This window comes from Danio aesculapii, chromosome 8 (assembly GCF_903798145.1).
Source record: "Danio aesculapii chromosome 8, fDanAes4.1, whole genome shotgun sequence".
Classification (NCBI taxonomy): domain Eukaryota; kingdom Metazoa; phylum Chordata; class Actinopteri; order Cypriniformes; family Danionidae; genus Danio; species Danio aesculapii.
Window position 1 is genome coordinate 13,883,010 of NC_079442.1, and position 25,765 is coordinate 13,908,774.

The following is a 25,765-nucleotide window of genomic DNA, read 5'->3' on the forward strand; positions in this document are numbered from 1 at the left end:
TACTGCAACACCAATTAAATAATTTCAAACAACTAAATTATTAATTATAAGGAAATATTTACATTTGAAATTTCTAAGTTAGATCCACTGTTGGATGTTATTGCCATATGGCAACATTTCATAAAGTACCTTAAAAATAATTTTTTCCATTGTTTTTACAGCACTTCAAGTTAAGCCATTTTAAGAAAAGAAAAACAGTCAATTATTTTTTAAATAGATTTATCAAAATGCGTGCGGTAGATGGTTAAATTGCTTCATTTACTTAAATAGAATAAGTTAACAGTACTCATTAGGATTAGTTTTCATACTTAAATGGTTTGTTGCATTTGGTTTTCTCAAATGGTTTGAGTTTCCTTTAACTATTTGGGTTTTACAGCCATAAAACACTGATTTGAGCTGTAAAAAAAATAAATAAAGGAATAATTCTATAATTTTTTACTCATTCTTCAGATTTAGGTGTATTCTGTTGAAAGCAAAAGAAGATATTTTAAAGAATATTGAATAATAACAAAGTACGCTGTTTTTAGTTTTTCTACTATGGAAAATGGTTGTTTCCATCCAAAATGGCAAAGTAAATGGATGTGGAAAAACTGGAATATCGCACAAAAGACGTGCGAATAAAGCAGCTTTCAATCAAACTAGTCAAAGAGAAAAAAATTGTCACTTTCTGATTAGCTTACGCCAAATATCAACAGTAAAAAATGGAATTTGCTATGGTAGAAGAAGCTGCCTGAATTTAATAATTTTTTATTTAATAAATGACTTGCATCTCTTGGTGTTTGAAGCCATAAGATGCAGAGTTCAGATGCTCTTGACAGTTTGGTAATTTATAATTTAATAACACTAATACTGAAATGGTTAAGTTATTTTAGAATGACCGAAAAAACATTTCAGATGTTTTAAAGTGTGCTCAGCCTGCTGGTTTGTCCATTCACGCACTTTTTTAATCGTCATAGCTAATGATGATTCTCAGCAGCAGCATTCTTCAAAATATGTTATTTTGTGTTCAACAGAAGAAAGAAACTCATAAATTTTAAAGCCACATGATGGAGAATTATGTCACGGTGGCGCAATGGGTAGTACGATCGCCTCACAGCAAGAAGGTCGCTGGTTCGAGCCTCGGCTGGGTCAGTTGGCATTTTTGTGTGGAGTTTGCATGTTCTCCCCGTGTTCGCGTGGATTTCCTCCGGGTGCTCCGGTTTCCCCCACAGTCCAAAGACATGCGGTATAGTTGGGCAAGCTAAATTGTCCGTAGTGTATGAGTGTGTATGGATGTTTCCCAGTGATAGGTTGCAGCAGGAAGGGCATCCGCTGCGTAAAACATATGCTGGATAAGTTGGTGGTTCATTCCTCTGTGGTGGCCCCAGATTAATAATAGGGCTAAGCCGAAAATAAAATGAATGAATGATGACGGAAAATTGATAAGATAATTTAAGTTTTTGGCTGAACTATCTCTCTAATAAAAATGGCAGAATGAAGCCTACACTAACCTACATTACTAATGTTGTGATCAAATCTAAATCAAGTGTTTTAGAGAGATGCAGGCTAACGTTTGTTATTATATGGCTGACTGAAATACTTGATTTTGATTGGTCAGTCATGACATTCCAAGATATGTTATGTCTTGTTGTCTTGACCATCAGTAATTACATTCACATCCATATTTAAATGCTTGTCTGTTTTGTCCAATTTTTACAGTTTGTGGCAAATAGTTATATCACGGTGGCACAGTGGTTAGCACGATCGCCTCACAGCAAGAAGGTCGCTAATTCAAGCCCCGGCTGGGTCAGTTGGCGTTTCTGTGTGGAGTTTGCATGTTCTCCCGGTGTTCGCGTGGGTTTCCTCCAGGTGCTCCGGTCTAACCCAAAGTCCAAAGACATGCGATATAGGTGAATTGGGTAAGCTAAATTGTCTGTAGTGTATGTGTGTGAATGCTAGAGTCTATGGGTGTTTCCCAGTGTTGGTATGGGGCTGGAAGGGCATCAGCTGTGTAAAGCATATGCTGGATAAATTGGCGGTTCATTCCGCTGTGGCGACCCCTAATTAATAAAAGGACTAAGCCGAAAAGAAAATGAATGAATGAATAGTCATGTATAGCTAGCAGGATAAAGTAATTACAAGCAGTTGTTATCACATAATAAAGCTCTTCAATCTTTTACTAAAAAATAAATGACCTCGCTGGCCACCGATTGATTAGCCCTGGTGTTGGTCTATACAGCACAAATGCAACCGGCCTCTGAGTGAGCTGAGAGAGGATCACGTGAGCTCTACTGGTGCTCATACCGGCTGTTGCTCAAGAAATTTGATCTTCATTTCCATGAAGTTGAAGAATTCTCAACTTTGTCATGTTGCTGGACACCAACGGTTGTTTGTGTAAACAGAGGTCGCTTGTCGCTTTGCTGCTGCGATTCACTTGTAGTGTGAATGAGGCCTTTAGAGTTAACACAAAAATATAATTAAATAATTCATAACTCATTCATTTTGAGTTCTGCTTAATATAATCCATACATGAGTTATAACTCTTTTTCCAATAAGTCAAAGTAACCTTTTAAAAACTTAGTGATTTTAGTGGTTTTACAGTGTAACCTCATTTTTGTTTTAATTAATTAATTTTTTTTTTTTGCTCGTTCAAACTACTTATTTAAAATGAGCTGAAACAACACAATTCTTGGGATTTCATTGGGAAAACTTAATTTTTTCATGTTCAATCCACATAAATTTGTTAAGTGTTAAGGTTAACTTAATCAATTTTTGTTTAGACAGCATGAATGAATTGTGTGGAACCCTGCATTTTTACAGTGTATGCATATTGGACCATCCTTATTGTCGAACAATACTTTTAAGAATTATTATCTAGAAAAAAAATTTTCAACCAGCCAAAGTGGCTAGTGGGAGTGTGTGTCTTACCCGCCACCACTAAAATCTACCTGCATTTAGTGGGTTGGCGGGTGTTAATGTAAAGCCCTGGAACCAATGATAAGTTATTGAAAAGTCTTGTAATTGAGCATTCTCTGGTTTCTTTATTCCTGTGTTTTCCCCCATTGTGTGTGTGTGTGTGTGTGTGTGTGTGTGTGTGTTTTTTTACTATTTTACCTCTTATAATTGTTTGCTGTCTTTCCCAACCTGTTGTCTGCATATTGGATTACCCCTGACACTTGTGTTTGTACCTGTTTTGACCCCTGACTGTCTGACCATTCTAAATAGAAGCTCTCATATGTGACAATAAAAACCTACAGAATTCTATAGAGACATAACAGTTTTATTATTCATCTCATTCAGAAATCTTTTCTTTGTTAGCATTCAGAACAAACAGCTGCAGGCCTTATTCATAACAGCTTTACAGAAAGCTGCTACAATCACAAGTTCCCTTTGTGTCATCTCCACAAAATATGCAAATCTTATGTTTGACAGTTTATTTGGCACAAGGGGTTTGCCATCTTACCTTCATTTTATCATGCATCCTTATTTGATTATCCTCATGATGCATTATTTTTACACTATTCAATGTGAAAACTGAATCTTCAGTCTTGAAAATCTCTTATTGTGAAGTATCAAAACATTTTTATAACTCACATTTTGTTTCTAAACATTCATCTCATGAGTATCCAGAATTGAAGGGCACAAAAGCTGGGCTCTACTTAACAGTAAGAGCTCTTGAGAACAAAAACGAAGGTGTATAATAGTGTTAATCAGGTGTCTGGATAAATGCGCAGTACAGATTTGGACTGTTTTCTCCAGCAGGTCAAGTGTAGACCACAGAGAAGAGACTCAAACTGAGGCACTTCAACGGTTTGCAGGACTCAGTCAGCTCCACATAAATCTCTCATTTAGTGTAATGTCAGGAATGACAGCGCAGAGCCAAAGGTCCCATGGAGAGTCATCTGTACAGCTGATATTCAATAGTGTGTTACTTTGATGGCATAAGTAAATGCTTTGGAAATGGAAAATGTAGGGTAGTACTGATGTTTTAAATTGGCCCTTATGTATCATTTTTTTTTTCTACAACCTATGATGCTTTTTTGGGGAATTATGGGAGCAATGTCAGATAAACTTTAAACAATCAGTGACGTGATTGTACAAAATTGGTAACAATGGAGTTGCCTTTAGTTTTCAGATTTCAGTTCAGTCCATCACACATTTAAAAGACCCCTTATTAGGATTTGCACCTTTCATTCAGCAGAGCATGACTATGCCCAAAAACTCAAAACAAGTACTGTATATGGTGATGCATTGAAAAATGCTGTACTGTAGAGAATAGACAGCAAGTAATCTGGGAAAAAAGACACAGTGAACTCAAAAGAGCTTTAAGCACAGATACATACTGAATTTATGGTCTGATAAAAAAACATAATTTTCACAACTGTATGTGTATGGATTTTTGTACAAACAAACAAAAAACAAACAAAAAAATGCCTAACAGCATGTACCAGTTAGGTTTTTCAGTTTTTACTGATGTGAACCTGGAGTAAATATGGTACTTGTATATGAGGGTAATACTTTATAATAAAAACACACTATGAATCATCTGTTAAGCATTAGCAAATCGGGAATTCATTATTTGTTAAGAATTAATTCAACATTAACAGACGTTAGTAAGACGTTTATAACTGCAGATACAAATGCTCTATTCTTGACTTATAAATGTGCCTTATTGTATTTTATATTAGACTTTGTTACTGATTAATTTTTCATGACGAAATTAAGTATCGCATTATTTATAATTCATTTGTATTTAGTTGTTTTTTTTAAGATCATTCAGAATGAGTTAGTAAATGATTATTCAAATCAACATTTATATATTATTATCTTCAAATGAATAGAAATGAATAAAGGCTTATGCTTAGTAAATGATTTATGGTGTGTAGTTATTATCATGGGCGCCTCCTGTGGCCACCCCAATATGATTTTGCTGTTGACATTATTAATTTAAATGTATTTACATAAATTCACAATATTTCAATAAATAAATAAATAGCTAAATTATTGTGGATTGATTGGTGCCACTGACTTAGCTGATTCACCTCCCCTCCCCGATCGTCGTTGACAGCACACACACCTTCAATATTCACCTTATTTTCTGTGTACGAGTGGGTGCAGCCATTTGAATCATTAGCTATGTTTCCATTCAAAAATGTGAATGAACTTTACGCGCAAAACTGGATTATCGCATAAAAGACATTCGAATAAAGCAGCATTTCCATCCAACGAGTCAAAGTGAACAAAATCGTCACTTCCTGATCAACTGGCGTCAAATATCAACAATAAAACTCAATTTACTGCGGTAGGAGTAGCTGCGTCAATCTTTTCTTCATCTAATAAATGACTTGCTCCTCAGAAGGCAATCCTGACATGCAGTGAACGTGCGGTGGCTTTTGAAGGTGTCAGACACAGACCACAGACGCTCTTGATTCTGGAGGTCATTAATAATATAATAACACTAATACTGAAACGGTTAAGGCGTTTTAGAATGTCCAAAACAACAGTTCAGATGGTTTACAGTGTGCTCAGCCCGCTGGTTTATCTATTTACATACATTTTGATCATATCATGATCTCTTATAACAAAATCACATCACCTTTTTTAATGCGCATACTGACATTTGTGCGGTAAGCGTTTCCATCGTAGTTTACGCACATAATTTCTTATCGACTAAAAAGTTTATCCTACTCAGTTATGCGCATAAGTTTTTTACGCACATTTTCAAAATTTATGTGCATCTTGCCGTTTCCATCAACCTTTTTTACGCGCATGACCAAAATGCGCATAAAAATAGGTGGATGGAAACATAGCTAATGGCTCGGGACTTCCGGTCTCATTCACTTCCATTCATTTTTAGACGTTAAAAACAGCTCGTTTTGCTGCTTGGTGTTGCAAATTTATATTTTCTTTTTATATTTTTCTACTTTGTCTGTGTTGTCATGCAAACACTTGTTTGTAGATTAAGTAGTTTGACCGTTTTCTGCCCTTTATTATTCCTAGTCGTTTCTCCCATAGGCAGCTGAATCGGAAGTTCTAAAACAATCGCAAAAACGAGCGTACTTCCGCGTTGAAGAATAAGGTCAATAGACAGCAATGCCAATTTATTATTTACCTTAAGGTACATCAATAGAATAAGCTGTATTAATAATAACGTGGATCAAAAAGGAATATGGATAAATGAAATTATTAGAGTCTGTATAGTGTGTGTGTGTGTGTGTGTGTGTGTGTGTGTGTGTGTGTGTGTGTGTGTGTGTGTGTGTGTGTGTGTGTGATAATGCCTTTTCTTCATTTGCATGTTTTACAATTTAATTCATTCATTAATTTTAGACATGGTAAATACTGTATGCTGTACAGTAAAAGTATGTGAAAATAACTGAAAAGTTAGTTATATACACATGAAAAGTGTTTTTAAACTAAATATTGATTTTTATTTATTTATTTTTATTAAATTTGAATTAATTGATTAAAATGGAATGAATTGCAATATTTCAAGAGTATTTAATTAAATGAATTAAAACCACATCCTTTCATTTACCAGAAACAAAAATATAACATTATACTGAATTCATTATTATTATTTTTTCAATATTTGGTGCGGCCTCTTCTGGCCACCCCTAAGAAAATCTTCAGGGGGCGCCACTGGTTATTACAAAGTGTTACCAAAAGGACTGAGGTATCTTTTTTACCCATAATGTTGGCTGATGGCATCTCTGTTAGATAACCAGTAAAGAAAAGGCATCCTCAACTGAACAGAGCTGTTCACACGGTAAACTAACGTCACATTGAAAATTTAAAACTAACGTCACATTGAATAAGGACTGTTTCAGTATAAAAAGTGTTCTTCAGGACAACACAATTCTAAATAGAACTATAACTATGTACAAAGGACATTTAAAAATACTTTAATTGTTTAGGTAGCATTACATTATTTAAAATGATTTGTTTCAGCTATTTTGAATTGAAGTGCAACTCATAATTTGAAAGAATTAAATGCTAAGCAGTGTTAAAAATGCTTAAAGAAATGAATGGTGTGATGTATTTACTGCAGTGCATTGATTTTTTTTCTCTCTCTTTCTTTCTCTACACTGCAGAGTGAAGTTAAAAGATGGAGTGGCATTTCTTGGTGCTCGACCCTGTAACCCCACGCTCTGGATGGTTAGTCAAGACGTCAGAACAGAAGGACACAGGATTGTGACGCTGCATTGTCGACGTAAAGAGTCCAGCTACGGACAGAGGTCAGTTACCATGAACTAACTCATCTTCAGCGTTGAATTGCAATGTGGCTTTGTGATTGATTTACAATATGTACTGCATGGTCTATAAGGAATTGCAGTGTTTTGTATGTTGTTGTTGGTGTCGGGTTTGCTGAGGAGCATCTACACTTGGTCTTTGGAAAGTAATTTTGGTCAATTCTAGAGTAAATATGAGGATCTTCAGTGGTTTGTAGGACTTAAACATCTCCACATACTGTAAATCTGTCACTTAGTGTAATGCTGGGACTGACCATGTAGAGTCAAGAGTCATCTGTACAGTTAATACTCAAATTCAATAGAGTTCAATTCATGTTGTACGCTTTTCACAGTAGTCATCATTTCAAAGCAGCTTTACAAATGTGCACACTATTACATTACAATCACTATTAGACAGAGTTAAGGTGTTGTGTATATGGTGGACACTATAGTTTTCAAGGATACTGTATATATACTGTAGCCTGCAGTTATAGTCTACTTTCAAAAAAGTGATATTAATGCATTTCCACTTCAGAGATCTGATCAACAAAATATTTAAGAACTATTTGAGTATTGCAAGATAAAATCATTGAATTAAAGTGTAACTTTTTGGTTTATTCACCATGTATTGGAATGTGAAATATTGGAATGATTTGTATGTTGTTGTTGGATTCAGGTTTACTATTATTTTTCATTTATTTTAATTTAAAAATAAATAATAATCATAATAATAATAAAAAAATCATTGTTAATTTATTAAAAATATACTTGCAGCTAAATGCATTTTAGTGGAAAGCTACAAAAAGCTTAGCTAACAGGTCAATTTAGAAGTTGTTTTTTGCTAACCTTCTCTGACCCCATATGGGTTCTTATTACAAAGCTAGGCAGGGAAATATATATTACTTTTAATGATATTTTGCTCTGTGACAAAGCCACTATTGATTTAAGGGTAGTTTAACCAAAAATAAATAGGTAGTTATTGCCTGTAGCAAAATTGTGTGTAGCAATAAATGCAATTTATAATATGATATATGTATTATTAGGGGTGTCAAAATTAATTGTTTCTTCGGTGCACCGCGATGCAGACGCGGACAATTCGGTATCGGATCAGTAATAATCATAACCGGTTATTATGTACTAACGTCATTTAATCTCATATGCGCTCTGTCGCGAGGGAGGCAAGCGCGGGTATTTACAACACTACAGGCACCAACTACTTAAAAATTTCACTGTGTGTGTGTTTTCTGGAAAGTCTTTCACTGGCACTTACAGCAGAAGCCCCTATTTCTTTGCGATTGAGGGAATGAAAGTACTCCATTTCTCTCTCTCTCTCTCTCTCTCACTGTGGCCCATTTCACCTTCATGACTTTTCCTCTCGGCTGCTGGCGTGACTTTTTCTCCCCTCTCTTTTCCTCTTGGCTGTATTCATTCCCGCGGGCCGGCTGTACCTGTGCATTGTCGTGGGACCAAACCAGATTTCATGCGGCGCGGGAATACATTTCTGAATAAAAGCGCGGGATCGGTTGGTAACTCCGGTGTAATTTTAACAGGAGTGGGTGGTCTCACAATATCGCTCCCGAGCGAGCAAGCAAGTGCCTTAAGTTGTAGCTTAAATAGTTGTATCACTAACTACTTTTTAAAATATTTTAAAGGATTTGCAATCTGAAACACTGGTCTGTAAATGTTCTGACAAGTTATAAATGCAAATGTACAGTTGAAGCCCCTCTTTGATTTTTATTTTTTTTTTATATTTCTCAGTTGATGTTTAACAGAACATTTTTCACAGTGTGTCTGATCTTTTTTTTTTTTTCTGGAGAAAGTCTTATTTGTTTTAATTTGGCTAGAATGAAAGCAATTTTTAATAGTTACGAACCCTTTTTTTATCAACACAAAATAATTAATCCATGAAGGGAATGCAACATAAAGAGTACACATTAACTAAGTTATCTAAATTAATACATTTATTACAACCAAAACAATCAAACAAATCACGTGTCACATCTAAGTAAGAAAGAATAAAGAATCAAAAACTCATGTTCTCCAACAAATATACAACACTAACCTATTTAACAAAGCAGATCAAAGTAAGACTTGAGGAAAACAAAACAGTAAATTAAAGAAACTAAAAGAAGCTTGATGGCTGGCTGTGAATCTCCTCTCTCTCTCCGCTCAATGTTGGTCCATATTTATAGCCAATTTTCAACGAGTGCAACTCGCCGCACGTGCGCAAAGGCGAACTCTAGAAAACAAACAGTGAGTGATGTCATGACACACACACAAGCACTAACACAGAAAGGCAACAGATGTAACATAATCTTTTAAAAGTTCTAAATTATTAGCCCCTTAAGCTATATATTTTTTCGGCAGTCTACAGAACAAACCAATTACCCTAACCTGCGTAGTTAACCTAAATGACATAGTTAAGCCTTTAAATTTCACTTTAGGCTGAATACTAGTGTCTTGAAAAATATCTAGTAAAATATTATTTACTGTCATCATGGCAAAGATAAAAGAAATCATTTATTAGAGATGAGTAATCAAAACTATTTTGTTTAGAAATGTGTTGAAAAATATCTTTTCTCCATTAGAAATTGGGGAAAAAATAAACAGGACGACTAATAATTCAGGGGTGCTATTAATTTTGACTGCAACTGTATGTGTGTAATGATGGAAGCATGATGTTATCTGTTATTTGTTAAACCCATGTGAGCTGATAATCTTAGCAGGATGCTTTAAGAGTTATTTAACCTCAACGTGCTTCTTTTGTGGTAAAGGCTGTAATACTGAAAATATACTCACAATTTACTCAAGTTGAAACCTCTAAACATTGACATAGTAGGAAAAACAAACACTATGTAAGTCAGTGGTTACAGGCTTTTAGCATTCTTCAAAATATATTATTTTGTCTTTAACAGTAGAAAGAAACTCATAAAAGTTTGAAACAAGTAAATGATGACAGAATTGAAATTGTTGGGTGAACAAACCCTTTAACAACCCATTATAAATATAAATTTTTATAAATATACCAAAGACTTGAAGAACACAGATAAATCATGAATCATAACAATGCTAAGTTAACTATTTCCATCAGTCAAAACATGTCTATCTGCATATTGATGCTCTTTCAGCAGAGAAGCTCTGAATTTGAGAGATGGAAGGGTCCGCGGCTCTACTGTTGGAGAAACGGCTAAATTGGATCATGCACCTTTCAAAACAGCTTGACATCTACTGACTTTCTGTCAAACAGTCAGTCACTGTTTGTGGAGATCATAGAAATGAATGAGAACTGCTGTACACTTCATTCCTTTGTATAGCATTTTTTTTTTCTGGTGTAAATTTCTAAATCAATATCTATCATTCTGAAACTAATATTTAGGGGAAACGTTGCAGATTGTTGATTGCCAAAGAAAGTGGTTTTCCTACAAAAGCAATTTATTAAGCATCTAGTGAAGACTTCTCTCCATTGACAGTAATTTTAAATAAAGTCTCTGCTCTCTGTAAGAGAATAGAAGTATTAATTTTAGCCATGATGTTTTTTTTCATTGGCTTAAGGTTGCAGGTTCACCTTCCATAGGTTTTACCAACCTCTGCATTCCTTTAGATAGAGGGAATTTCCTGAAACCTCATATGATTTATGATTCAGCTTTAGTCTCATTTGTTGACTCTCTACGCATAAATGCCTTTTGGCTTCCAGCATGAATGAAACATACAGTACATGTAATTGAGCACTCCATAATGTTTCCTTTGCTTGTATATAAAAAAAGAATAAACATTTCTCCTACATAACAACAAATGTAAGCAAACATACGAGAATCCATCAATATTTAAAATGTGCACTGGGCTTATGACAGTATAAAATGTTCTTATTGTGATCATTTCTAAAGCTTAAATTTCCATTTACAATATTACATTGCATTTCTAAGCTACAAAAAAAAGCTACTTTAGCAAGTATTTCCTTGTATACAAATGTTCAGAGTAAACAAATGTTTATGAAAATATAAACTACAAAATGATTATTAAGTACAATAGGTAACACTTTGCAATTACCACTCTACCACGCATTAACTGATTAACAACTTTTCATTTTAATTAGATATTAAGCATTAAATTAGAACATCACTAAATATTAATACCTGCTTGTGTAGTTTTCAGCATGTGTTTAGTTCAGTTATGTAATTTTAACAAACATTATTAAAGCTTTTTTATAATTGTATAATGCTAATTAATAAATAATTGGTCTATTAATGGTAAGCAGTTTCAATCAATATCTCGTGCATTTGTTTGGCCAGATTAACATGTGAAAATGTTTATGCTTGAAAAAAAAAGTGTCATTAAGTCTTTAAGGATTGCATGCTTTGATGAACACCAGAGCTAAAACAACACTCCTAATATTCTTAAAAGACACTCTGAAGGCCCTGGTATACTTCAAACTAAATTGGAGATCAAACTGAATTGATGCCATTTTGAGGTCATTTCGGCTGTTTGAAACATCTTACCAAAAATAACTTTTGGGGGGAGTTTGGGGGGACTCCTAAACACCTTTCAGCTACCATTGCTCCATTGTGTTCTGGAACTTCGCCTTCTTTAACCTACGAAATCTTCATTTTCAAACTTCTTTTTGTCCTCAAGTGAAGAACAAAATATAATTTATTAAATTATTAATTAGAATAAAAATGTAAATAAAAAGTTTAAATAACTAATTAGTCCCATTTTTATCATGCATGTTCAATGTCACAATATATTTTACTATTAAATGTCAGCATTAATGTGCACATTTATAAACTGAAAGCATTGTGAAACATTTGTAACTAAAACTCTTTTATGATGATTTTGACTAAATGCAACTGACCATATGACAGAAGAGGGAACTACTACACATTTGAGTGGACTTTGTGTGTAAAAACATCCTCTCGCATCATATATGAATGAAACTTTACATGTAGACGTATGGAATGCTCTATAATGGCACTGGGGCTGGATTATTTAGTAACATATGTGTACTGTTCATAAATATTAAGACACAATTTGATTAATTTGTTTGTTCATTAATTCGTTGGTCCATCCATCCATCCATTCATCCATCCATCCATCCATCCATCCATCCATCCATCCATCCATCCATCCATCCATCCATCCATCCATCCATCCATCCATCCATCCATCCATCCATCCATCCATCCATCCCTAACCCTAACCCTAACCCTAAACCTAACCCTAAACCTAACCTAACATAACCTAACCCATTTGTTTATTTTTAATTGTTTGTAACATGTAATTCATGTAACAACTGAATGCTCATTTCACACCAAAGACTATAACTAACAATAACTGTTTATTCTAAGACTGTGAAAGTATTAATTCACCTCGGGGCTTTCAGCACATTTGTTTTTTTTTTTTTCCAGTCGATGAATGATAAATATGTTGACGGCAACAATCTAACAATTAAAAACCAATCTTGGGCATTGAAAACTTAAACCCAACACAAGCATGCACATATAATAGACTGAACATTGTTAGTGGAGACACTCATAAACAGTTGAAGATAAAATTATTTGCTCTATTCTATTTGAAATATTTTGAAAGTGATGTTTAATGGAAAGCAGATTGTTTTTAAACAATAGTTTTAATAACTCATTTCTAATGGCCAAATTATTTTGTCTTCGCCATGACGATTGTCTATTACAGTGTTTCCCAATGCTTTTCCTGGAGGCACACCAACAGTACATATTTTGGATGTCTCCCTTACCTGACCAATTAACGTCTCAGTCTCTTCTTATGTTCTAATTAGAAGATTCAGGTGTGTTTGATTAGGGAGACATTGGAAATGTGTACTGTTGGTGTGCCTTCAGGAACAGGGTTGGGAAACATTGGTCTATTTGGTCTATTATATTTTGCTGGTTATTTTGAAAGATACTAGCATTCTGCTTAAACTGCAGTAAGGCTTTATTAGGTTATAAGGGTTAACTAGGCAAGCTCAGTTATTTAAGCAAAACATTGGACAACAGTGGTTTAAGTGATAGAAATAATAACCATAAAAATTACTTGTAAAAAAATTTAAACTATGCTTATTCTAGCCAAACTAAAAGAAATAAGACTTTCTCAAAAAGAAAACAATATACAGCATGAATATCCTTGCTCTTTTAAACATAACTTGGTAAATAATGGAAAATAAATAAAAAATGTCTCAGGAGGGCTAATAATTTTGCCTTCAACTATAATTGGGGTTGGTGCAATTTCTTGGTGCGATTGGGCCATTTAGTTTAAAAAAGGAATAATAATACTTAATGGCTTTTACTATAATAGCACCTTTGATTTGTGTGCCATTAAACAGATAATAAAAAACACTGTTCTCCTCTCACTGGTTTAATTAGTATCATCTAAAACAATTTTCACTGATAAACAAGTACACAAACCTTCAGATAAAATAATAATAATAATAATAATAATAATAATAATAATAATAATAATAATAATAATAATAATAATAATAATAATCTAAGCCAAAATTGAAGCACAACCTTCGTTTTTAAAAATTCATACAAATCATTGTTGCACAATAAATATTGTAGTGGTTTATGTTAGTTTCACAGTTTGTTTGGTCACCATGCTTAATAATTCATACTTTTAGAATGAATTTTCATATTTTAAGATTGAAAGTCTGGCTCTGGGAGAAAGGTAAAACAATGGCAGCTGTTTCAGTGTGATCTTAATAATGAAAAGAAATGAGTTTAAAGCTGTTAGTTTTAATGAAACCAACCCTGGAGCGTAAAGTGTGCAGTATTGGAGAGAAACAGATGAACTTGGTCTTTGTTTAAACAAGCTCCACATATTCTCCAAAATGACTTTGGGGGTTTCATTGAGAAGAGAAGCTGGTTATGAGAAAAGCTCTTGCAGCATTTGTTTAGAGATGACTTTCGTTTTGATGTTTTGCATGTTTGATGTTTTACATCTTTAAGGCTGATTTAAGATGTCCAAATACGTTTTGGGGTCACTGTAAATGCAATACATTTAAATTAAAGATTTCCCTCAACTCATCAAATAGTAATACTGGGATTAGGATAGCTGGACATCAGCAGAGATATTAAAGGAAGGATTTTTAATGCCGTATGATGGACTTAGGAATGTGCTTTGGAACATACTTTACTTTGAAGTTGTTAAAGGCTGTCAGGGAAATATATATCCGGTGGATATGTAAAACCAAAGTGTTTTATTTCAATTCTTTTAGAATCACCAATTGGTAAAATAAAATAAAATAAAATAAAATAAAATAAAATAAAATAAAATAAAATAAAATAAAATAAAATAAAATAAAATAAATAAAATAAAATAAAATAAAATAAAATAAAATAATTTCCAGTGATATCTGGATTATTACAATAAAATAAAATAATTACCAGTGATATCTAGATTATTAAAATAAATAAAATAATTACCAGTGATATCTGAATTAATCAAATAAAATAAAATTTTATTAATTTAAATAAAAAAAACAAAAACAACAAAAATAAAAATAAGTATAATGGAATATACATTAAATAATCACTTTACAATAAGATTTCATTAATGTTAATCTAACATGATCTAAGAATAAACAAAACTTGTATATCATTTATTAATCATAGATAAACATTTACTAATGCATTAATTCAAGCGCATGCTTTTTACATTAATGAATCGTGTGTTAACAATGAACAACTTTATTTCCATTACTTAATGTTAACAAAGATTATTAAATAAGGTAAGAAATAATTTGATCATGTTGGTTAATTAACTAGTACAATGGGGGAAATAATATAAATAAATAAAAAATAAATAAATAAATGAATAAAATATTGCCTGATAGTTAATATAACACATATCTCTCTTGTACAATATTAAATCAATGGTCCAGTAGGGTCTTCATCTGAAAGTTCTTTCGCCTATTCCCGAATCTTATTTGCATGCTCAAATTAATCTGTAAAATGGGAAGCCTTGTTGATGGATGCAGAAGGGGGAAAAAACATGCTGGTCATAATTAAGTGTGGATTTGCAGTCTTTGTGTGTCATCGTACTTTTAATCGCATTTCTTCACAGATCTGGAAACAGCGTTAATGAACTGGGCTCGGCACTGACAGGTGTAATTTTCCGCATTAACTCGGGATGGTGGAAATCTGTAAACTTGAAAGATTAAGCCCAGCATTATCATGAAGCTTGTGTGGCTGTGCAGAAATGAAACGCTCAAGTAAACAGGCCTTTTGCAAAGCAGTCTACACCTTGTCTGTATTGAAATAAAAGACTTGAAGAAATGAAAGATTAGCTTTTTGTTGACAGTAAAGTGACAGTAAAAGCATTTAGAGTACTATAAAGGCTTTCTTTTTTGAAAATATGATTGCTTTATATACCATGAGAAAAAAAGTGGTACCTACAACAAATATCAAGCAGCACTGCTGTTTTCAACATATTTTTTATATATTTATTTAATTTATTATATTAATATTAAGAAATTATTCTGGGATAGAAATGAGCATATTAGAATGTGATACCCAAAAGTGGAGTAATAATGTTGAAAATTTAAAATAAAGTATCAATAATTAAATAAAATAGAACAAATTATTTAAATATTGAATAATATTTTGTAGTTTTAAAACTACAATGAAAATACTATGATGAAAAATACTTACACAATACTAAATACCTACTTAAACATGAAATTCTTACTGACCTCATTTTGTCAACAATCTATCGATCCATCCATCCTGGAAAAAAATGCTGTCCTAGTTAGCTTTTGTCTTGTTTCTAGTCCAAATATTGTAGTCCAAATATTATGAAACATTCCAAATAAACAAACAAACAAACAAATAAATAAATAAATAAATAAATAAATAAATAAATAAATAAATAAATAAATAAATAAATAAATAAATAAATAAATAAATAAAGAAAACTGAAATCAATGCAGTTTGCAGTCTGCAATTATGACATTTTTGTTGGGTTTTTGTATTTTACAAATCATGTTTTGTATTTATTTATTTATTTATTTATTTATTAATGAGTGATATTCATTACAATGAGTGTGTTGCAAATCGAGTAATTGTATAGAAGTTGTCTCTTCTTCCTGGCCTTTGCACTTCTACTTTGTTTTGACTTCTTTTCAAGTTTAAGGTTTTACATGAGAGGTTATTACACTTAAGATGACCAGTCATCTGTATATAAAAGGAAATTGAAACAGAAAAGAAAAGAACATTTGTTATAATGATAAATTCCCCAGTGGGGCTGGGGAATTTGTGGCCAAATGCTAAAATAACAAGAGTGTTGGGGCTAAAAAAAGATTTCAAAGGGGCTTTTCATCTTCTCCCACTTTTCTTTAAGCTGTTTAGAGGCTGAATGAAATGTAAATTGAGGCACTGAGATATTCAGTGTGCGGTGAAACCCAAAAAATACAAAATGAAAATAGCATTTAGAGCATTAATATTATTATTATTATTATTATTATTATTATTATTATTATTATTATTATTATTATTATTTTTTTTTATTGTTATTATTTAATATTTTATTATTATTATTATTATTATTATTATTATTATTATTATTTATGCAATTTTTGTTTCACTGCACACTGAATTTCTCAGTGCCTCAATTTACATAATAATAATAATAAAAAATATATATAATTATTATAATAATAATTATAATAATAATAAAATAACAATCTCTTATTATTGTGATGATGATGATGATGATGATTATTATTATTCAAATAAGTAGCTCTTCACTTATTTATTTGTTTGCATGTGTAAAAAAAATGAGTTATTGTGAATCACCCTTATGTATGTGAAGCGATAATTTTTTTCATCATGCATTATGTTCTTCTGAATCTGTATGACTTTTTTCTTGAAAAAGGCAACATTTTTGAAGAATATGCAGTTTTAATAAGTGTTATAATATACACATATAGTGTCAAAATCCTGTGCATTATTTTATTTATTTTGTCATTTTTGTAGTCACCAGTCATTTCTGTGAAAATCTGATATATGGCAATGTTTGGAATATTTTGATTCTACATATCTAAATATAAATCATATATGTGACATATATTTTCAAATTTTGCAGTACATTTGTAAATGATATATTATAAATACCAATTGTTTATATATACGCTTAGAAAAATATGATGCATATATAATATAAATTTTGATTTTGTTATCCAAATATAAACTTCTATGTCAAATATGTAATTTGCATATATTTACATGTTTCAAATTTAACCACAGAATTAAAAAAAAAGGTTTTGGGAATGAGTAAATGATGGTAAACTGATTTACTTGATGTAAGACTATTAAATTGCCAGGCGTTAAGTAACAGTTAAACATTGTGCTCAAATAAATTCTTAGATACAAAAGTCTAATCAATCCAGAAAAGCCCTAAAATAATAATAATATATATAGTATATGTACACACAGTTGAATTATTAGCCCCCCCTTTGAATTTGTTTTCTCTTTTAAATATTTCCCAAATTATGTTTCACAGAGCAAGGGAACTTCACAGTATGTCTAATAATATTTTTTCTTCTGGATAAAATCTTATTTGTTTTATTTTGGCTAGAATAAAAGCAGTTTTTATTGAAATAAAAATTAAGGTCAAAATTATTAGCTCCTTTAAGCTATATATTTTTTCGATAGTCTACAGAACAAACCATCATTATACAATAACTTGCCTAATTACCCTAACCTGCCTAATTAACCTAGTTAAGCCTTTAAATGTCACTTTAAGCTCTATAGAAGTGTCTTAAAAATATCTAGTAAAATATTATTTACTGTCATCATGGCAAAAATAAAATAAATCAGTTATTAGAAATGAGTTATTAAAACTATTATATTCAGAAATGTATTGAAAAATCTCTCAATTAAAATGAAATTGAGAAAAAATTAAACAGACTGGCTAATAGTTCAGGGGGGGCTAATACTTCTGACTTCAACTGTACATAAACTGTATGTATGTATATATATATATATATATATATATATATATATATATATATATATATATATATATATATATATATATATATATATATTTCAGTATTTTAATTTCAGCATTTAATGTTAAAATGCAGTTTATTTTTTACACAAAATAACTGGTTTTACTTAATTCTGATCAAAATAAATAGAATATCTGAGTAGTATTATGCATATATCTGTACGTATTTGCTTTTTCATCAGCCTATATATAATAAAAAAAAAATATATATAAATAAATAAATAAATAAAAAAACTCTGTGTGCTTGCTCTTAACCTGATATTGTGAAGTTGAATGGAATATTAACCGACTTGCCCAGCTGCCTTTTATAATAGAGGGTCCCTAGTCATGTCACACGACACATTTCAGCTTAATCCAGTCTGGCATTGATCTAAGACCAGGAGTTAGGACTAAATAAAGCATGTTAGCTTTAATCTAGGTCTTTTGGGACGTCCAGAGCTCTAATCTCTCCAGCTGGCGCAGGCACTTCTTAAAGACAAAGGAAGCACCACTGGGCTTACCGTGTATGATCCATTTCTCTCTTTCATCTGGCTTCTTTTTTTATTTCACTTTTTCTCATTGCTTAAGCATTTCCCCTTCTGTGTCTTATATCTCGTTCTAGTCTTTTATTCTCCAGCACACTTTATAGATATCCAGGGGCTACTTGACTAAACAGGTGCGCCACCTGTGTCTTATTCATTAACCACCCACAATGCTGTTTAGCTAGATATACTCTACATCAGGATAATGTTTCACTATGTGTTTTTAATATGAAAGCATTGTCTTTTAAGCACAAAAACATTTTGGGGGGATCATATTGAAGCAGGGGCATTCAATCAATCAATCAATCAAAAAAAAAAAAAAAAAGATGAACAAGAGCATAAGAAGTTGTTTGTTTATTATTATTTATTAAGCTTTTTTATTCTGTGGAATACAAAATTTTAATTTGTGAACATTGTCTTGTTTGCTATTTTTTATATACTAAAAATGTATGATGACAGGCTGTCATGCAACAAAATGGCTAATTACACTATTTAGAACACTAGTACAAGTGTTTGTGTAGTATAGAGAGTGTTATTAAAAGAATTTATTCTTTCTCATTCAGGTTTCAAGAATATGATGCTGATTATATTTTGAAAATAGTTTAATTGCACAAATTTATAGACACAAAATACTAAACTGCTTATTTCACATGGCAATATGGCAATAAATCCAAGTTCATTTTCACTATGTGTAATGTAAAGTGACGCTTGACAAAGGAAGTGAGGGTCACAGAGTTTATTATACAGAGATGGTCAGGCAAGCAACGGTTAACACAGGGACAAACAAATGTATGCAGGCAAATCCAGAGTTGTAGTCAAATACACAAGTGAAAGTCAGTACAGGCAGGCAGCAGGCAGCAGGCAATGTCAACAAACAAACAAGGCGAGGGTCAAAAACACATTAAGACAAGGAAACACTTAGTAATGTTCACAAAACAGTTCAACAAGACTCTGCAAAGTCTGTGTGTTTGTGTGCTGTATATATAGTCTAACTAATCAGTCTTTGAGCAGCTTCGGCTGTGTGAGTGTAATCAATGGAGACTTGGAGCAGGTGTGTGTGTGTGTTGCATGACAGGACTTGTAGTCCATATACTGGCGGATTTGTGGTTCTTTAGTGAACTGTGTGTTTACCCGCGATCTGCAGCCACTAGATCGCTGGTGATCATAACAATAACAATGCTTATAATTGTAATTTTATGAACTCAAATATGTACAGATATATTCGTGCTACTCATATATTCAATATTGATCCTATTTGGATAAAAATTTTGTAAAATCAGTCAACTTTGTGGTAAAAAAATTATAATTACAGCATTTTAAATACTGAAATATATATGAGTTGTAAAATATAATATAAAATACATTTAATTACATTGTTGATAGTTGGATTTTAGCAACAGCAGCAGTTTAAAATATATTTTATTGTTCAATATGAATATATACCGTTGTTGCTCAAGAAAGAAATCTCTTATCAGTGTTAAAAAACAATTGTGCCGCTTTACATCAGGCTTATTATTATTTTTTTAAGTTTCACAGTCATTACTTAAGCCAGTATGCTGTGACAGGTTTTAATGTATGCACTTTAGCACTCATTAGTCTATGTAAAGGCCTACTATTATGATTTAAAGGGTTTATTGATAAACGTTTTAAACGTTTTGCACAATAGGACAAAAATCATATGTGATTATCTCTGACTTTTAATTCCTTGTGACAAAACAAAATGTGAGCATACACAAAATGCTTAACATTAATAATAATAATAATAAGAAGAAGAAGAAGAAGAAGAAGAAGAAGAAGAAGAAAAAGAAGAACAAGAAGAACAAGAAGAACAATAATAATAATAATAATAATAATAATAATAATAATAAAACACCAGGCATGTGGCTAAATGATGCATATTACAGAACACACATTTCTGGAAACATTTCAGCAGATTCTCAGTCATCCTCTGATCGGTTTAAACATAAGGAGTCAAGTGTGCTCACAGATCAACATGGATACGTCGTTGTTTTTTAAGTTTTAAAGACGTTCATGAATGTATGATGCACGGTTGAATGAAAGACTGTTATTCTATGGACATTTTCACACCCCTAAACATGACACTGCACAAAACGAAAGGTGATTGGTTGGTTAACCTGTCAGTCAAATAGCATCATGGGTAGTTCTTGACCTTTTACAGCAGTCTAAGTTCATCAGTGTAAGTTCTGGCTACGCGAGACTAACTTCTGTGATTACTTCGATCATTTTAATATAGCATATTAGTAATGAAATCCAAAAATTATAGTATAATATTGAGAGTTAATTTTAATCTTGCAGCCTGCCTGCGGCCCACCGGTTGAGAATCCCTGTCCTAGAGGACATCCCTAGTCTAATATGATATTTTACAATATAAGATTCTGACCCGATTACTATGTGCAAAATGCTTTTTCCATTTTTTTTTCAATCACTTTGATGTCATTCCTTTTAGTAAACTGTGAGGTAAAACAACTCAGTACGTCCCAGTAAAAGCGTCTATCAGCAGGGACTCTTCATTTTTAGTTGTCATCCCCTCATTCAGCTTTTCTCACTTCTCTCTCATCTCTTCTCTTTCTCATTACTTCAGTGTTGGATGAGTTTCCATCACCATGCCAGACCTGTCACCCAGCTTCTGCTTTCTTCAATATTCTCTTGCATTTTTTTTCCATTCTCTTCATCGCTGATGGAGGGACAAGGTCCTGGTGTGGATGGACGACGGGGCAGGTCGATCCGCTCCAGCTCCCTCCTCTTTTCCTTTATTACATTCTCCTGTTCTTTTCTCGGTGGGGGAAATTTGATTAGGCGTGCTATTACCTTCAGCGGGCACCTTTCACCCTGCCATTTATGAAAGGTGTTACTGGAGAATAAGAGAATACTGGAGAATACTGTCAGACAGGGACTGAGAGAAGCATTGGGGAGAAATGAGATTGCATTACGTTTTATGGAGACAGAAAAAAGAATGGACGACTTGAGGAAACAGAAGCGTGAAAGGAAGCAGAATGTACAGTAGTTGTGTGTTTGTGTGCAGTCAGCAGCTTTTCTGCTGTATTTGGTGTATTATGCTTGTTGAGTCTGTCTGTTGCATTTTCAGCTTTTGTTTGTGTGAGGAAGGTCAGAGCAATATTGAGTTTCGAACAAGAGTTCACAGTCTCTTTTACTCATGAAGATTGCAGAGGGCATTCTGTAAACAGACCTCACGCATGCATAGGATAGAATCTGAATGAGATGAAGGATGTGTAGCGTGCAAGGTTGGATTTACACATATGCATAAAGCTTAGAGATTATTTGATTCAGAATGGTGGAAAATAAGACACATGCAGGATTGTGATGGCAATTCGTCACATACAGATGTCAGCTTTGTTAAAATGATTCCCATTCACTTGGATATGTGATGTGCTACGCCAGGTTTTGGCAATGTCACTTTGTATAGAAACACAATGTGCCTGCACACATATGGTCCTGTATTTTGCCATTGATATTTGGTTGTCAAGTACTTGTACATTTCCAAATGGATTTAAAACTCCACAGTGAATGGAGTTAGTTAATTTCACTCAAGTGTTAAATGGAAGTTCATTGGAGTTATTAGAATGACTTAAGGAAGTTAAAGAAACAGAAGTGTAAAAGGCAGTTATTGTACAGCAGTTGTGCTTGTGGGTGTAAGGGTCCACCTATTAGTCCAATGACAGAACTAACAGCATGGGTGACTGTTAAATGCGTGTAAGCCCTTTTAAGACATGTGAAAATAAATATTTAATTTTAATTTGTTTCAAGTGATCATTAAATTTCAAATGTATTCTTAATAGGGAACTGATCACATTCATAAATGAGGAATAAATGTAGATATTTGACTACATTTTAAACATCTCATCTTTTCATTTAATGGATTATCGTTTACCCAAAGTGGCTTAGAGTCAGTATGCTGGCCAGTTACATCTGCTAACAGACAGATCCTCGCCAGTTCTGGTTCTTTGATAGAGGATATAACTGTAAACTAATTTCCTTTAAGTAATATTAGGCCACCCTATACTTTGCTCATACATAAAGAAAGTTTGATTTAGCCATTAGATTATATCATTAACAAATTAACAGCTCTCTAATGCTGTGCCTATGCTCCATTCTTTGAACTCAGGGTCTGATGTTATGGAGAGACTTAACCTTCCTTCCATTTGCTTGCAACTTTTCCTACTGTATTTGGTCTATCGTGCTTGTTGAATTGGTATGTTGCGCTTGCAGTTTTGTGTGAGGAAGGTCAGAGCACTATTGAGTTTGAACAAGAGTTCATTGTCTCTTTTACCCCTGAAGATTGCGAAGGGCATCCCACAAGTAGACCTCACGCATTCATAGTATAATATCTGAATGAAAAGCATGCATAGCATGAAAAAAAAATTATTTAAGCATACTGCATGCGTAAATCTCAGAGATGATTTGATTCAGAAAGATGAAAAATAAAACATAAGATATTTATGGTATGTTTACACAAGAACTGTGTACTAAAGATGGAAACATTTTCCTTCGCATTCATGAAATTTGTCACATACAGATGTCAGCTTTGTTATAATGATTCCCATTCACTTGGATCCGTGAAATCCATACTATGCCAGTTTCCCCCCCCCCCCCCCCCCCCAAATGTCACTTTGTAAATAAACATAGTGAAAAAACAGAAGTGTGTAAGGAAGCAGAACACACATTAGTTGTGTGTTTTTGTGTAGTCAGCAGCATTTCCGCTGTATTTACTGTATTATGCTTGTTGATTCTGTCTGTTTTGCTTTAGGGGTTGGACAATGAAAATGAAACACTGGGCAATTTAGTTTCAGAGCATTCATGACTACATTTGACCAGCCTGCTGGCTAGTGTTCATTGTTTGCACATACCACCAGTAATAGTGTGAAGGTTTAATTACCAGAGTAATAACACATCTTTGCTTAAAATATTGCAATGCACACAACATTACGGGTGACATATCAGAGTTCAAAAGAGGATATTGTTGATGCACATCTGTGACCAAGACAGCAAGTCTTTGTGATGTACATATGTAGAGCCGTGGTATCCAGACTAGCTAGCAAACACATGTGAGCCATTTTGGGTTTAGACCCAGAATATCCTTAAAAGACTATGCCACATTTTTGCCAACTGTGGCCTACATTTGTCCTCCGTCATTTGTGACATGGGCCACATTAGGCTCACATTCAGATTACAGTTTGCCATAAGTGCCTAATCTTTACCTTAAATGGCCCATATATGAATTGGAATCTTTGGCCCCCATTTGCCTTTGTACAGGTGGACCACTTCAAGCTCACATTCATTTTTGTTTGGGCCAAAGAAAGACCACCAGTGCCTCATAACTGTCTAAAGTGTCCCACATCTGTATGCTCTCTGGGAGGGTAAAGTCAGCATATACAGTCAAGAAAGACAAACCACATCCAACAGGAGTAACTGTGGACGCAAGCAATGCTGTCTGAAAGGAATGTCCAGGTGAGTTACGGTGTGGAGAAGCCCCAAAGAAGAGTACCACCTAGACTGTTGCATGCCCAGAGTAAAGCTTTAGGGTGAATCAGTGATGGTTTGGGCTGCAATATCATGTCATTCTCTAAGCCCAAATACTAGTGCTAGATGGGAGTGTCACTGCTAAGGACTACCAGACCATTTTGGAGGACCATGTGTATCCAATGGTTCAAACATTGTGTCTTGAAGGTGGTGTTGTGCATCAGGATGATAATACACCGATACACGCAAGAAGACTGGTGACAGAGTGGTTTGTTAAACATGAAAGTGAAGTTGAACATCTCCCATGGCCTGCACAGTCATCAGAACTAAATGTTATTAAGCCATTTTGTCGTGTTTTGGAGGAGCAAGTCAAGAATTGTTTTCCTTCACCAGCAGCCACTATTCTGCAAGAGGAAGGGCTCAAAATCCTTCTGGCCACTATGCAGGACTTGTATCTCTCATTCCCAAGACAAATTGTTCTGTATTAATATAGTAATGAATTATAGTAGTCTAAAACCAAGCATGTCAGTTTCATTGTCTGACCCCTGTAAATATATTTCATTTAAGTGAATCTGCTAAAGACAATGCCAAGTTCAAGTTAATCAGGTGAAATAGCTGACTCGATGTTGAAAGGAATGTTTCATTATGTTCTGATTGGTTAAAAAGCACGAACTATTCATCTACCTAGCCTTTATTTCTAAAGACACCCAATTTAGTGATATCTCTTCAAACAGCTTAAATTGCCTAGATAAATCTATAATCATTCTTGTAATGTCTTCAATTTTGGTCTATTCACAAACAAGTCTGTGAACTACTCTTTTGGGACTCCATTGCCCGCAGAATGCTTTAGGAAAAGGGGACATGTTATTTTTTTTACCTATTGTGTTCAGTAAAAAGTCATCTTGGAATGACGTGGGTAATTTTTAGGTAATGTAACAAAAGACAGTCCTTCCTCGTTCCAGCGTTTTTACAAGGACATGATCACCGTGACAGAACTCTGGGACATTCAGAGCTCTCCGGGTAATTTAATACGGTTACAAGATAGCAAAGTCTTTTATTATTCAACTTTATATGTTAGAAAACTATAAGATGTCATCCATGCATAAAATGTCAGGTCAACTATTTTATTCCATGTCCCAGAGAGGAATTAATACGTTTAGGAGGAGACGTCTTGTGTCGTTAAGGCTTCCAGCTCCGATCGTTAAACGAAACTATTTTCATCAACTCACTCCGGTTGCTCATCTGTCTCCATTAGCACTGCGCGGTTATTAGTGCCGTAATGTTCAGATAATTCACCACGGACGGTCAAAAGACAGAGACCTGCGATGGCGTGCTGGCCTATTTCAGAGCCGCCGAACAGCGCCACAGGGGATGATTACAGCAATCACGCTGCATTACAGACAAAGAAAAGAGCACACAGACTGGCCATAGAAGCCATCTGCAGTCTCAAGACAAAGAGTAAGGTATCTAGCACAGAATGTTGAATGTTCATTAGAATCAAACCGATTCTAAATACAT

General features: G+C 33.4%; 1 protein-coding gene across 1 annotated transcript in view; it reads left to right on the forward strand.

The window, feature by feature from the left end:
• The window catches only part of si:dkeyp-14d3.1 (transmembrane protein 132C), a 556,433-nt gene that overhangs the window by 238,060 nt on the left and 292,608 nt on the right, over positions 1-25,765 (forward strand). The window contains exon 3 of the mRNA XM_056463261.1: positions 7,071-7,214. Within this exon, the coding sequence (XP_056319236.1) occupies positions 7,071-7,214 (144 nt within the window). The remainder of the gene's footprint in view (positions 1-7,070; positions 7,215-25,765) is intronic.